This window comes from Cynocephalus volans, chromosome 14 (assembly GCF_027409185.1).
Source record: "Cynocephalus volans isolate mCynVol1 chromosome 14, mCynVol1.pri, whole genome shotgun sequence".
In the NCBI taxonomy this organism is placed as follows: Eukaryota; Metazoa; Chordata; class Mammalia; order Dermoptera; family Cynocephalidae; genus Cynocephalus; species Cynocephalus volans.
In genome coordinates this window covers 23,972,780-23,986,956 of record NC_084473.1, presented here as the reverse complement: position 1 = coordinate 23,986,956, position 14,177 = coordinate 23,972,780, and the positions used below count along the sequence as shown (strand labels likewise).

General features: G+C 41.1%; 1 protein-coding gene across 1 annotated transcript; it reads left to right on the top strand.

The window, feature by feature from the left end:
* Positions 1 to 12: 12 nt before the first annotated feature.
* PTRHD1 (peptidyl-tRNA hydrolase domain containing 1) lies at positions 13 to 3,172 on the top strand. The gene is made up of 2 exons (XM_063078759.1): positions 13 to 264; positions 2,949 to 3,172. Exons 1-2 carry the CDS (start codon positions 13 to 15, stop codon positions 3,117 to 3,119), a joined length of 423 nt encoding a protein of 140 aa, XP_062934829.1. The 3' UTR covers positions 3,120 to 3,172.
* The last annotated feature ends 11,005 nt before the right edge of the window (positions 3,173 to 14,177 follow it).

Here is a 14,177-nt window from a genome sequence, read left to right as displayed (position 1 = left end):
CCTGATCCCAGCATGCACCGGGGAGTAGGCCCAGCCGTTCGGGTGGTCAGGAAGATGGCGGCCTCTGGGGCGGAGCCGCAGATCCTGGTACAATACTTGGTGTTGCGAAAAGATCTAGCGCAGGCACCGTTCTCCTGGCCGGCGGGCGCATTGGTAGCACAGGCTTGTCACGCAGCCACCGCGGCCTTGCACGTTCACCGCGACCACCCCCACACCACAGCGTACCTCCAGGAGCTGGGGCGCATGCGCAAAGTGGTCCTCGAGGTGAGGCGCCAGGGTGGAGAGGGAGGGAGGCTGAGGCGTCCAGACCGGAAGTGGGTGTGGCTTGGGGGGTCGAAGGGCCTAACTCCGTGAAGTAAGTGCGGCGTGAGTGAAGAGGAATCATTGTCTATTAGGTTTTGGAAAGGGTTCTGCGGCTTGAGGTGATGTCCCGGCAGGGCCCGGTCAGGGCCGGACTGTGTGAAGAATGGAAACCGATTCTGTTATTAAGGCTTCTCGGCACACTTTCGGGCTCTCCGGGAACTGGGGTCTCCCCTTCCCTTAGTAGGTGCCTGTGAGGACAGAGACGGGTGGAGTGTGACCTGGCCTTTCCTCCCGTGCACTGTCAGACCTTTTAAAGCCGTGCCCAGAAATGCTGCTGCCCCGCAAAACCAACCTCGAGGGATAAGGACACAGGGTTTCTTATTGCCGTGGGGGCAGTGCAGAGTGAAGCCAAACTGAAGCTTTTACCTGGATATGACGCCAAATTATTATTTTAAAATAAATGTTAAAGATCCTAGTGTAAATTGAACCTAGCATCAGAAAACCAGACACCAGCGTTATAAATAGGTATGCCTTTGAAAATCGTGGTATGGTTCTTTTTGCAGATGGCCAAACATCTTGCCCTTACCCTTTGAATCTGTCTGTTCTGCTGCTAGAAATGTATCCTAAGAAAATAATCAGATGCACCCAAGAGCTCAAGAATATTTATAGGAGCACTTCGTTTTGTTAACAAATGTGGAAATTATTAAATTTCCAATACTAGGGATTGGTTAAATTAATCTATGCCTTTATAATGGGTTATGATGAAGCTAGTATGTCATGTTTTTGAAGTATATTTAGTGGCAGAGAAGAGTGCTCATGATATGATGTTATATATACAGAATCGTCCAAATTTTGAAAGGAAACACTAAGGAAATACATCTAAATATTAAGTAGTGGATGGTGGGATTTTGCTTATTTCCTATTGCTTCTTTATGTTTTAAAGTTTTCTACATTAAGCACATTTTTTATAATGAGAAAAGAATTGCTTTAAAATAAATAAACCAGAACTCAGGTAGAGGGATGGGGTAATCCCTTCATGGATTACTGGCAAAGACTGATTATCTTTCAAGAGAAAAATTGCTGTTGGATAGTGAAACATCAAGCAGTAACTGGAAGGAAAGTGTCTTGAGAATTTATGAGTAGGCAGAAAAGCAGCAGATTAGCTTTTCACTTAGATTCTTTTTCTAGGAAGAGGGCCTCAAGAAATCATCAGGTTCAGACTCCCTATTTCTCAGGTGAAACATCTGAAGCCCACCAGAGATTGAGTAACTTCATTGAGTTTAAAAGACATCTGATGAGTCATAGTTATTAGCCATGACTCAAGAAAGGGACTTATGAGTCATTACTAATTAAATTGAGGTGCTTCTGTAGCCACAAAGGCCAATAAAATATAAGATAGTGTCAAGATTTACTCCATTTATTGAGTGCTTACTATCTGCCAGGCACAGGTCTGAGCCTAATTTCATTGAGTCTTCACTACTACTAAGAAACATTATCATCCCTGTTTTACAAAGGGGAAAAAGATACCCAGCTAGGTCCCATAACTTATCCAAGATCACACAGTCAGAAAGGGTTTAGAATCCAGCAGTCTGACTCCAGAGACTCACTCTGTGCTACCCTGCTGCCTAGTGCTATGAAGAAGGGAGAGGAAATTGAGTCCTCCAGCAGGGGTCTGCCTGAAGTACTCAACAGATCAAGAGTGGCAATCTGGGCATTCTCTAAGTTGATAAGACAAGCCTCTGGTTGTCTTAATGGCTTCTGCCTTCATAGGCAAAAAGTATACATTATGCAAAATAACACACTAGTTACAGGTTGACCATCCCTTATCCAAAATGCTTGGGACCAGAAGGGTTTCGTGTTTTGGATTTTTTTTGATTTTGGAGTATTTGCATATACATAACTGGTTGGGCATCCCTTATCCAAAAATTCAAAATCCTAAATGCTACAGTGCGCATTTCCTTTGAGCATCACCTTTGAATGTCATGTTGGCACTCAAAAAGGTTCAGATTTTGGAGCTTTTTGGATTAGGGATGCTCAAAAAGTATCTTTACTTTCAAAGTGATAGTTTTAATACTTCCTGTAATGGGATTCAGCCTGTGTGAATGAGTGGTAAGGATGACCCAGAAACAGTTTCGGAAGGTTGTCAGAGAATAGTTTGCCATCCCTTGAGTAATCAAGTAGGAGCTATCCCAGCAGAAGGAAAACTCTTCTAGGTTTGAGTGAGGTAGGGTGGGAGGGGAGGAGGAGGGGGGTGGAGGTAGAAGTGATTTTAGAAATCCTTCTGGTAGTCAGCTCTTAAAGTCAGAGCTGGCTGAAGGATTAGGGATAGCTGTTATGGGCACTTGCCATATGAAAACTAAAAAATGTGTAGAGCATAATTACTGAGAGTGCATACAACATCTCAAGAGGAAAGAGAAAAATCTCCGTTTTATAAACAGGACTATTAAATCTCTCCCCTTCCCCCACCCCCAGGCTGAGAGTGAATGGCAAACTGAGGAATTAAACTGTTGCTTTACAGCTACTTCTTTGCTAAAGCTTTTCCTCCACTTTCAGTTAAGAGGAACTCTGCTACCTTCCCCCCATTTCTTTTTGGACTTTTGGCATTTCTTAAATGGGCTGTTAAACCTGTGTTCTGCTCCTTGTAGGCCCCAGATGAGACCACCCTAAAGGACCTGGCCGAGACCCTTCAACAAAAGAATATTGATCACGTGCTATGGCTTGAGCAGCCAGAGAATATCGCCACTTGCATTGCGCTCCGGCCATACCCTAAAGAAGAAGTGAATCTGTATTTGAAGAAGTTCCGATTGTTCAAATGACAGATGCTTTGATGTATTCAATATCAGCTGAATCCAGAAAAGCATGCCATCCATCCCTAAGCGTCATGTACTCCTTTCAGTGTCAACTTGCTCTTCCCTTTCAGTTATGACAGTTTCTTAAGGGTCAAACATATGGTCCTATTAAAGTTGTCAGTAGTAAGTATTTATTATTAATAAGTTCAAGTAGGCAAATTGGGCGGGCAGCAATTTTGTCTATGGGTCATTCTCAAATAGATTTAGTTAGATTCTGGTATAGGGGTCAAAGGGAACTCCCTTTCTTTCTTAGTAGTAATAATGGAGTTCTAATAACCAGGTTTAAAACTTTGCCTTTGAATTCCCTTTTTCTCATTTACATCAAGTTATCGTATTTCACTGAATCTAAGACAATATCAACTTTAAGATGCAGTATTATCCTAAGTATTAAGAAGAAATGATGCCAATTAAGACATGCAATTGACTAAGATGTATTTCAATATTAAAATTTAAAATATGTGTGTAAATATTTATATATGTACCTACATACATATATATTTATTTGATTTGATGAAATTTGTTAAGTACTACAGCTATTTTCTTGTTACCTTCAGTGCTACCACCCTGCATCAGGCTCTCATTTTGCTCATGAGAGCATCCCACTGGTGTACCCTGGTTCCAGTCCAGGAGCACCCCCATTGTACCCTGGTTCCAGTCCAGGAGATGCTCTGCCACCAGGCTGATATAGATAGGATCACTGAACATCCTGTTCATTATAGGCTACTACTTGCCCGTGGAATACTTGCCATTGAATACTCCTTTAGGCCCTCCCCATTTATATTTGCTACCTATCTTTTTAGTTGAATCTTCTGTTCCCTTATCCAAACTTGATGTTTCAACAAATTTGCTCTGGTTGCTGTCCTCCAGTCTCTGGCCTTGAAGTTCAATGTTAGTATTCTTCCCCTCCCTTTCCTGTCTCTGGATTTTACTTAAACTATTACCAGCTCAAGTGCTATCACCGTCACAAAGTCTTACACAGCCAAAGATGTAGTTCCCTTCTCTGAACATTTCTAACATACAATGTTTAAAACATTTCTATAGGGCCGAGCCTGTGGCGCACTCGGGAGGGTGCTGCGCTGGGAGCGCGGCGACGCTCCCAGCGGCCGCGGTTTCGGATCCTATATAGGAATGGCCGGTACACTCACTGGCTGAGTGCCGGTCACGAAAAAGAGAAAAAAAAATAAAAAATAAAAAATAAAATAAATAAATAAAACATTTCTATAGACATTTGGACACATCTATAGAAATTAAATTTATAAGGCCTAATTTGTTCAACACATATCTATCTGTTGCATATCTACTGTGGGAGGCTGTATTAACAGCTGAGGATATAAAGATGAATAAAATAATTTTTGCACTCAGGTAGCTAAGAATCTAGTGGAAAGATAAACGAATAATTAATACAGAGAGAAGTGCACAAGGTAATATGGGTATACTTCCCCCCCACACACACCTTACATACCATTCTACTAAGATATCAGATATTAAGGTTTTCCTTTATAAGAGATTGTCACCTGAGTCTGGGAGGTGGATGAGGTCTCCCAGGGAGAGCTGGTAGAGTGCTGAGGGCAGAGCCAGCCGCAGGAAGCCAAGTGAATAAAGAATTTCAAGGAGAAGAAAGCAATCAAGTGCAACACAGAATTTCAGCAAATAAGAACTGAAAACATTCAGCAATTAGGTATGTATTGGTGAACTTGGTGAAAGTTTAAATAGCATAATGAAGGCAGAAATCAGATTGTAGTCTATTAAGATAAGGATGGGAGGGGAGGTAAGAGATGGGTACTGTTCTTTCAAGAAGCTTGAAAGGGAGGAGAAAGGATGATTGAATGCGGGTGGAAAGGTGAGTGCTGGGTCCCATACGGGGAATTTTCTTACATGCTTGAGCAAGTTGATGGATGAGAAGGCGGGTAAGGAGAGGAGAGATTAAGGTTACTAAATACAACTGATGAAGCCCAGAGAAAATGGAAGAAGGAAGGTGGGGTCAAGGGCATAGGAAAAGACTGGGCTTGAATTGAGAGAGAGGGGAATCTTCTTTTTTTTTTTTTTTTTTGTCTTTTTTGTGACCGGTAAGGGGATCGCAACCCTTGGCTTGGTGTCGCCCACACCGCGCTCAGCCAGTGAGTGCACCGGCCATCCCTATATAGGATCCGAACCCGCGGCGCTCCCGCTGCTGTGCTCCCAGCGCTGCACTCTCCCGAGTGCGCCACGAGGTCGGCCCGGAATCTTCTTTTTTGAGATAGGAGGAAAGGCAGTGGGGAAAGATATAGATGGACATAAATTTATGGATTGCAGAAGGAAGAAAGCTGAAGCTGATGTTACCTGTTGACTTTTTTCCTTTGAAGTAGGAGACATATAGTCTTTCTTAACTCTGACTAAACTTACTGAACACTGTATTAGGCATAACACTGTGGTTAGAGGCCCAGACTTTGGTGTCAAACTGCGCGAGTCCAGATCTGGCTCTCATACTTTCAAGCTCTCTCTCAAGTCATTCGACTTCCCCGAAGCCCCAGTTCCCTTCTCTGTAAAGTAGGGATTTATGGTAGTACCTTGTGGATTAAATGTGTTAGTATGTACAAATCCCTTATAACAGTACCTGGGAACTTGGTGCTAGAACCCAAGTGTAGGAGGATACATAAGACACAATCTTCAAAGAGCTGCCCTCAAAGACCTCTCAGTCAAGTAAGCCAGTTGTCTAATTCCCTTGCTGCTAGGGAATAATGCCATCCAAGAGTCATCAACTACTCTATGATATTTCCATTCAAACCAATAGGAAGATGTTTCCAAACGATACTGCATCTTTATTTTTGGCAGCTGGCCAGTACAGGAATCAAACGCTGGACCTTGGTGTTATCTGCACCACATTCTAACCAACTCAGCTGACCAGCCAGTTCTGATTCTGCATCTTTTTTAAGAAAGTTTTTAGGACAGTGATAAAGCCAAAGAGAAATGAATGTCTACACAGCTGGGAGGTAACAGCTCAAGCAAATCCCTAAAGCAGAGATATGAGCACAAACAGCATAAACTTCTACCCTGGTGGAGAAAGGACAGGTACTCATGTGCTGACCCTGAGTGACAGTAAGGCATTGGCAGGGAAGCAGATTTTCTTATTAGTATCAGCTAGACAATTGTCATTTGAACTAGACCAGTGGTTCTCAAAGTGTGGTCTGGTCCCTACATCAGCATCACTTCAGTACTCATTAGAAATGCAAATTCTCAGGTGCCACTGAACCAGAAATTCTGGTGCTACCTAGAAGCAGCCTGGCCCCCCCCCCGAGGCAGCCAACCTAAAAGGTGGACAATAAATGTGTGTATAATGTACTTACAGGAAGGAGTCAAGATGAAGAGCACAAATCTGGCGCCAAGTACACCATCTCTGGCCGTGCATACTAAGGTTACAAAAAGTGATGTTTTCTTCAACAGATCCAAGATTGTGCTGCAAGCCCTAGCATGCAGCAGCCAGTCTTGTCTTGGACTTTACAGATTCTGAAAGGCCTTGACTTGCCCAAGATCAAAGTCAGTGGCAGGACTGGGATGGAAAATCAGGTCTTTTGCCAGTTCAGTTTTCTTAATCTCTCATAGTTGGTTACTAATTTGGTTTTCCAGCCATCTAGATACTAGTTGGAGGGTAGTCTGAAAAGAGGTCATGAGTAGTTCAAGCACTGGAAAGCTGTATCTTCCATTTTAGATTGGTTCACTGACATGTTGGATTATAAATCAGCATCCCGTGACTGAATTGTGTGACTCAATTCCCTAAAGCCCAATTATCATTGGATGAACTGACAAAATTGAGTTTCTGAACTTATAAAGCTGAGGGTAAAAGCCTAGGTCACTGCTTCTCATGGTGCAGGCAGAATGCAGAGGGCTCCCCCAAAGGGGCATGTTAGACATCACCTGTTTTATTGTTTAATCAACACACAACTTCCCCACACATTCTGAGATGCTGTCTCAGGGATGTGCTCTCCTTCCTGCTTCCTGGTTAAGAATCTTGGCAACAATGAGTCATTGCTACTGATTGGAAGGTGTTAGTGTAGAAAAATGATTGAGGACCACTGCTTATGATTGCCCCACAAGTTTTAGCTGTTCTCTGAGGTCAAACTTAGCACAGCACCAGCTTCTCCTTCTCTCATATCCAGATATGGTAAGTTTTGAATGCTTGCCTAAGGCTGGATGTTAGCTGTGGGGGTTTTGCAAGGGCCAAATAAGTGGCACCCAACTTCTGTACCTAGGTTCTTGAGAAATAAGACAAAAAGCAGAGAAAAAAAAATCACTTTTATTATCAATTGGTTAGAAGATATAGCTTTATGTGATAGCCTAAATGGGCTCCCTAATTCCATTATAAGTGAAAATGTGAGTAAGAGAGCAGATACTCTCACCGAAGTTGATGCTTTCTACTAGTCATATGGAGAAGTATAAGGAGAACTAATTCCTCACATTCAATCTATCAAACTTGGATAGAATGGTTCCACCCAACCTAGAAACATTGACCTACAGCAATCATCCACCCACCTGCTGTGGAGCAACAGACTAGGAGCATTAGGTTAATTAAGCTCACTCTGCAAAGGAAGAAAACATCAAGGGTGCAGATGAAGTATTCTACCTCCTCCCTGACACTGGAAGTAAGGGATTTTTAAGAAATGCTCATGATACAAGAGGAAGACTGAGCTAGCAACAGGTACATAATGTACTTGCTGGGAATGAGGAGGAAAGTTGGACTATCAGTAAGGAGGTTGTTTGAAACAATCAAGGCACAAGACTGTGATGATGTGGCTGCAGGAATGGAAACCAGCCCATAAGAAATACGGTGTCATTTCTTCATGATACACATGGGAAGAGCAAGGCAGGTGACAATCCCAGAAGATTTGATATTAAGGCTCAACTCTTGCTACCTTATGGCTATGCAATTTTGTCTGTTTCCTTACCTGTGAATAATTCCTAACAAGATTATTATGAGGATCAATTTAAACAATACCCTGTAAAAGCGCTGTATAACTGTCCCCACAATTTAGTGTCTTTCAATGCAGTTCTCATACTTATTTCTTTTTCTCATCTTTCTGCATTGGTTAGGACCTCTAGTACAATAATAGCAGTGTTAACAGGTATCCTTGACTTGCTATTGACTTTAGTGGAAATGTTAGGCCGATACTGTTAGGTATGTTATTTGTTGATTTTTGACAAATACTCTGTATCAGATTAAGAAGTCTCTGTTCTGCTACTGGTTTGCTAAATTTTTAAGAAGTTCATAAGTGGGTATTCATTTAAATCAAATATCTTTTCTGCATTATACAGAGTTTTCCTCTGTTGTTACTGTGGTGAATTACACTGCTAGACTTCAAATATTGAATCATCTTTGCTCCTGGAATAAACCCTACATAGCATGGTTATTTAACATGAGAGAGATGGCATAGTCATGTTTCAGTCTCATGACTTTGAAAACTGACTTATACACGGATGACTTCCAAATTTTATCTTCAGCCACCATAACTCCCTTAAGTTTCAGACCCATATATATCTAACTGCTGATTTGAGATCACTTGGATGTCTGATAGGAATCTCAAACTTATGACAGAAAATGAACTAAACTTGCTTCTCTTCCACATTTCTGTTAATGGCAATTCCATTCTTCCAGATGCTTAGGCCAAAAACCTAGGAGTCATTCTTGAGTCTTCTCTCACACCCCACAAGTGACATGTCAGCAAATATTGTTGTCTCTACCTTCAAAAATATATCCAGAATCTGACTACTTTTCATGATATTCCAATGCTCCCATACTGGTCCAAGTCATCATCTCTTGCCTGACTACTGCAACAGCCTCCTAACAGGTCCCTTGCTTCTGCATTTGCCTTCTCAACAACTGTTCTCAACACCAAAGCCAGAGCAATCCTTCCAATACCCAGGTAAGAGCATGTAATTCCCCTGCTTGGAATCCTCCAATGACTCTCCTTCTCAGAGTTAAAGCCAAAGTTTTTATATTGGCCTACAAGGCCCTCCGTCTTAGCCCTCAGTGCCTCTTTGACTTCATCTCCTTCTATTCTCCCCGTTCACTCTGCTCCAGCCTCGAGAACTTTGCACCTCTGCTTAGAAAGCCCTTTTTCCATATTGCCAAGGCTTATTATCTCACCTCCTTTAGGTTGTCACTCAAATGTCACCTTCTCTGAAGGCCTGTTCTGACTTTTCCTGTTTTAATCTGTGACCCTCCCTCCACCCCCAGTATCCTTCCTCCCTTATTTAATTTTTCTTTCCAGTACTTGCTGTCTGACACACCATATATTTTGCTTAAATATTTGTCAACCAACCTTCATTAGAATGCAAACTCCATGAGCACAGGGACTTTTTTCTTCATTGATGTACCCCTGGTGTCTGAAATAGTACCTGGCAAATAGTGGATATTTAGTTTAATATCTGTTGGCCGAAAATACATATTCTGTTATTACTATTTTTTTAAATATTTATTATTTAAAATAGCTATTGTGCAATTTTAAAAAGACAAATCCTTAACTCTAAAGATTCCCAGGAAGACTAACCACAACTTACTTTTCAGCTGAAAATTGATAAAGTAATTGAAGTAATTTATTTGGGGAAAAAATCACATATCAGAGACTGATTAAAAAACCTAGAATTGGTTCATTACACTATTCTACTTTCATACATACTTGAAAATTTCCTTAATAAAAAGCTTTTAAAAAGCTTTCAAGGGAAGGTAAGAGGAAAATTTAAAGCCTGGGCTGGTAGTTAGCTCACTTGGTTATAGCATGGTGCTTACAACACCAAAGTCAAGGGTTTGGATCCCTTGAGTGGCCAGCCTCCAAAAAAATAAATAAAGCCTAAGCTTAGAGGTAAATGAATCTTAAAATAGAGTATGTTCCATAGGGAGCCTGTTCCTAGATGGTTTGGCTTGAACTTTAAAGTCTAGCTTTCTAAGTAATTATCATTTAAAATATAATTGCTAACATCAGAAGAATGTTAAAATGGAAAGCTAATTTTAAAAATTAATGTTTAATAAAAGTTTGCAAGTTAAAAAGGAAAAGGAACAGAAAATATTCAGCCTAAAATTTAGTACAGGCAGGTATATAATAAATTACTTTAGATGTGAAAACACTGCAGAACTGAGCAGGGCTGGACTGCTGCTTTGGGTACAAGGAAAGAAGTCCCAGGTAGGACATTTGTTCCTGTTAGAGGAAGGTTTCCCTGGTCATTGACCTGTCTCATCTGTCCACTTTCCAGAGGTACTAACGGAAATTTCACAAAGGGCCATCTTAATCTTGTCTAATTTCAATATGGATCACTTCCCAGCAGCATTATATTGCAGGTAAAGGAGATAGAAGGACATGCTAGATACTCGTTTGGAGAAGGAAGACTAGAAGTGATTGTCTCTCCTGATCTGCCTTTTCTATTTTCTCAATTAAGACTGCGGTCAACCCAATCAACTGATGTTTAGTGAGGATATAATTTTTGAGAAGTGTAAAGTGTTTAACAGAAGCATATATCATCTATAAATATAAAGCTTGAGAGTTAGTGAACTATTAAAGATAACTGCTAATGTTCTGTAAATTCTCCAAATAAGTGGAGTCTCCTATACTGAGACTTTCAAAAACTTGTAGTGAAAAGGGCCTGCATTCACTCACATTTTGTGATAGAGGGAACAATCAAGATAGAACCATGACCCCATCTTGAACTCGAGGACACATTTGTAACCTTCCATTAGCTCAACAATTCAGACTCTAGGGAGACAACTCAGTGCCTGGGCTGTCCATCAGTAACTTTTCCTCACTTAAAATATTGCCTCTGAGTCTATTTCTTCAATCAGCATTTAAGAGCCTATTATGCAGAAGGCTATGACGCGGGAGGGGAGGGGCTGGTCACCTCTTCTTGAGGCTTTCAATATAGTGGAGATGAGAGATCGATGTACATAAAACCAATGGAGGCCCAAACTACAGCAAGGCAGTGCAAAGGAAGGGCTAATCTAAATGTGGGGACCAGGGAGGGCTTCTTGCAAAGGGCAGCTAAACTGAAGCCTTTAAGGATGAGTAGAAAGGAGAGAGCATGACCAGCTGAGGGAAGAGATAGTATGGCAATGAAAGTGAGAACATAGTAAATTCAAGAATAAAGACCAGATCTGTGGCAGAACCATTTTGTTTAAAGAGGGTGTAGAGGTGATGAAGCTCAAAACGTAGGTTGATTTCAGATCAGCTCTAGGCAAGAAGTAGTCACTAACAGATTCTGAAAGCTGTGTTTACAAAGATTTCTCTGATGACTGTGTGAAGGATGAACATAAAAGGCATGAAAGTGGTTACTGTAATCATCCAAATAAAGACAATTAAGTCCTAAATTTGGTCAGCGATTAATAGGGCTAGAAAAGAAAAGATTGCTATGAGGCACTACAAAGGATAACTTCTTGCAATTTGGCGAAATGGGAGGAAGTTGTTGAAAATGACCACTAACAGAATGATGATACAATTAATTCAGGTCACAAGAATAAGGGACACAAGAATGTATTTGTGGGGAAGTTATTTGGTTTGGGACTTAAGTTTGAGGTGCTGGGGGTGGGGTTCATGTGGTAATGTTCACCAGTTGGAAATCCAGGACTGTATCTTGGCAGAAATCTTGGCTAGAAGAGTGGACTTAAGGTGCATATACCTGTAAGTGCTACTGAGCTTAAAGGAAAATTGTTCAGGGAGAATATAGGAGCCTGTTTGAGAAATATACCCTCACACAAATTAAAAACACTTAAATTCAAAATTGGTGCCCAGTTTTATTTTCAAAGTGGAAATCCCTACGTTTCTAAGAAATGTGTTCCAGAGAATAATTTTTAACTCATCAGGATTCCCAGTCTTTATATGTCATTGTCTAAATGTGCTTTTATCCCTAATAGTTGTACTGTGCAACGGAAATAATGGCAGGTTTCATTCCAAACCCCAAGGACTGACTCTTGGTTCTAGCACTTCCTAGCCACGTGACCATAAATCTGAGCTTCAATTTCACCATTTGCAAAGTGCCTACTCGAATTGCCTTATATAATTTTGCAGATCAAAATGTATGGGAAAGTGCTATGTTTACAAATGTAAGAAATTGTTAGCACAATGGTGGGTATTAGCCTAGTACATTACCTGGCAATTTCTTAACTGCTGTGGAATCTCCGTTGTTAGGGAAGAAGCTACTGCAGGCAAGTATCTCTGTACCTCTGTATCTCCGCTTATCAATGTGTCTATATTGCAACAGCTCATCAAAAGTGGAATAAATACCAAAACCGTGGCCTAGGGTTTTTGTTTTATTCTGTACCTTGGTACCCCTGGACTAGGGGACTGGAATGGACTAGGCACTGGAATATGTGATGGAATAGAAATTATTCCTTTTAGTATTTTAATTCTTTTCGCAAGCCAATGTCTCAGTTGTGCTATGGGTAGATGTGGGCATTGCTTGCTTCTGCTGGTTATACAAATTACCTCAGTTCTGAGACAAGCACAAATGATTAGACCAGAGCCAAACTCCACAGCACAGGAGATTGTCTTCAGAAGGATCAAAAGCTAGAGAAAACTGAGTGCTTCCAAGATCTGATCCAAGAAATCTAATATCTTATAATTCCTCTGCCTCACAAAAAGGATCCTCTGCCAGAGGAATTCTTATACCAGACCCACAAGAAACTCACATTTTCCAAAATTCTTTTAAGCTCAGGGCCAACACTGTGGCTTCACAGAGCCCCTTCATCATTCCCTGTTTAGATATGCAGGGAGGGAATGCCTCTCCCAAACTGTAGTGGGATACCCTGTTGACCATGTGTCCAGGATCACTCCCATTAACTTGAGGCGTCCAAAGGACGGAAGGGGCTGGGTTCTCTATTCTCAGCTTTTAAGTTCTTTCCCTCTTTTTGAGGCCTGTTTTTTAAAGTTATTTCATGTAAGAAAGCATTGGTTAAGGTCACACAATGAGAATAAAGTATGCAGACTCCAAATCAGTCCTAAGTCATAGACCAGAAGAGTGAATCCAGAATTTGCAATTAGGAGACTCGGTTTCAAATCCCAACTCCACTGACAAATAGTAGTGTTTGTGTCATAACCTTATAGAGCTTGCTTTCTCTTTACAACTCCCTCAAAGAACTGCAGAGGATTAAATGAGACCATGTACCTAAAAGCACATCCGGAATTATTACAGTACAAGTTTCTCTGATGTTTTTAACATTGTCATCAGCTACAGAGTATTGTGTAGAAGATGTAAAAGCATGTATTGTGTTGGGATAGGGCTAGTTATGGAAGAGATCTTAGATATAAGCTGGTACAATTTCCAAATGAGGATCCCAAAGCCTAGTGTATGTTCCTCCTGGAGCCAAAGGCTGACTTACTTTCCAGCCCATCAGCTAACATAATTCTAATAACATGCTTATGAGAGCTCAGGAACACTGGTTAACATTTTAAAAACCGGCTCTCTGGGGCTCCTTGTCTCCAGGCCTAGCCATGTCTGGTTCCTCAGAAATCTCACTCTGCTCTCCACTGAGCTGCTTCCTCATCACCCTGCAAACCTCACTTCAAAAGCCATTTCTTTCTCAAGGAAATTTGCCCTGACCCTCCAGGCAAGGCCTCATTAACAAAGCAAATCAGAACGCTCCTTTGTACCGGTTAGTCCAATTGTGGAGAGAACAATCTAGGTCCCCTCATGTGAATATAAGCCCCAGGAAGGCAGGATCCATGTCTGTCTGGATCCTTGAGCATCCCTAGGACCTTGGAAAAAGACAATAAAATGTGCTGAAGGAGTAAAGGACAGAGCTTTGTGTTTCTTCAATCTTGTTAAGAGTTCTGGTTCCAATGAAAATAAAATATATTAAAATATACAAAGAAAACTAATTTAGTGCTGGCAGAAAGGGTTCTGGATGGAGGAATGCTTCCTTTGGCAGTTTTCTTCAATAAAAAGGATTTATGGGGTTAATTAAATCTTCAAGATCTTGAGAGGTACAGGAATGGTCAAGGATCAAGCTTGCTGAATTATTCACTTTATTCAAGTAGAGCTGCTCTTCTGGGAACAGCAGTTAATGTCAAC

Coding starts and splice junctions, on each gene's coding strand:
- PTRHD1 (XM_063078759.1), top strand. CDS start 13: ATGCACCGGGGAGTAGGCCCAGCCGTTCGGGTGGTCAGGAAGATGGCG. Junction 265..2,948: donor TGCGCAAAGTGGTCCTCGAG/GTGAGGCGCCAG, acceptor TGCTCCTTGTAG/GCCCCAGATGAGACCACCCT.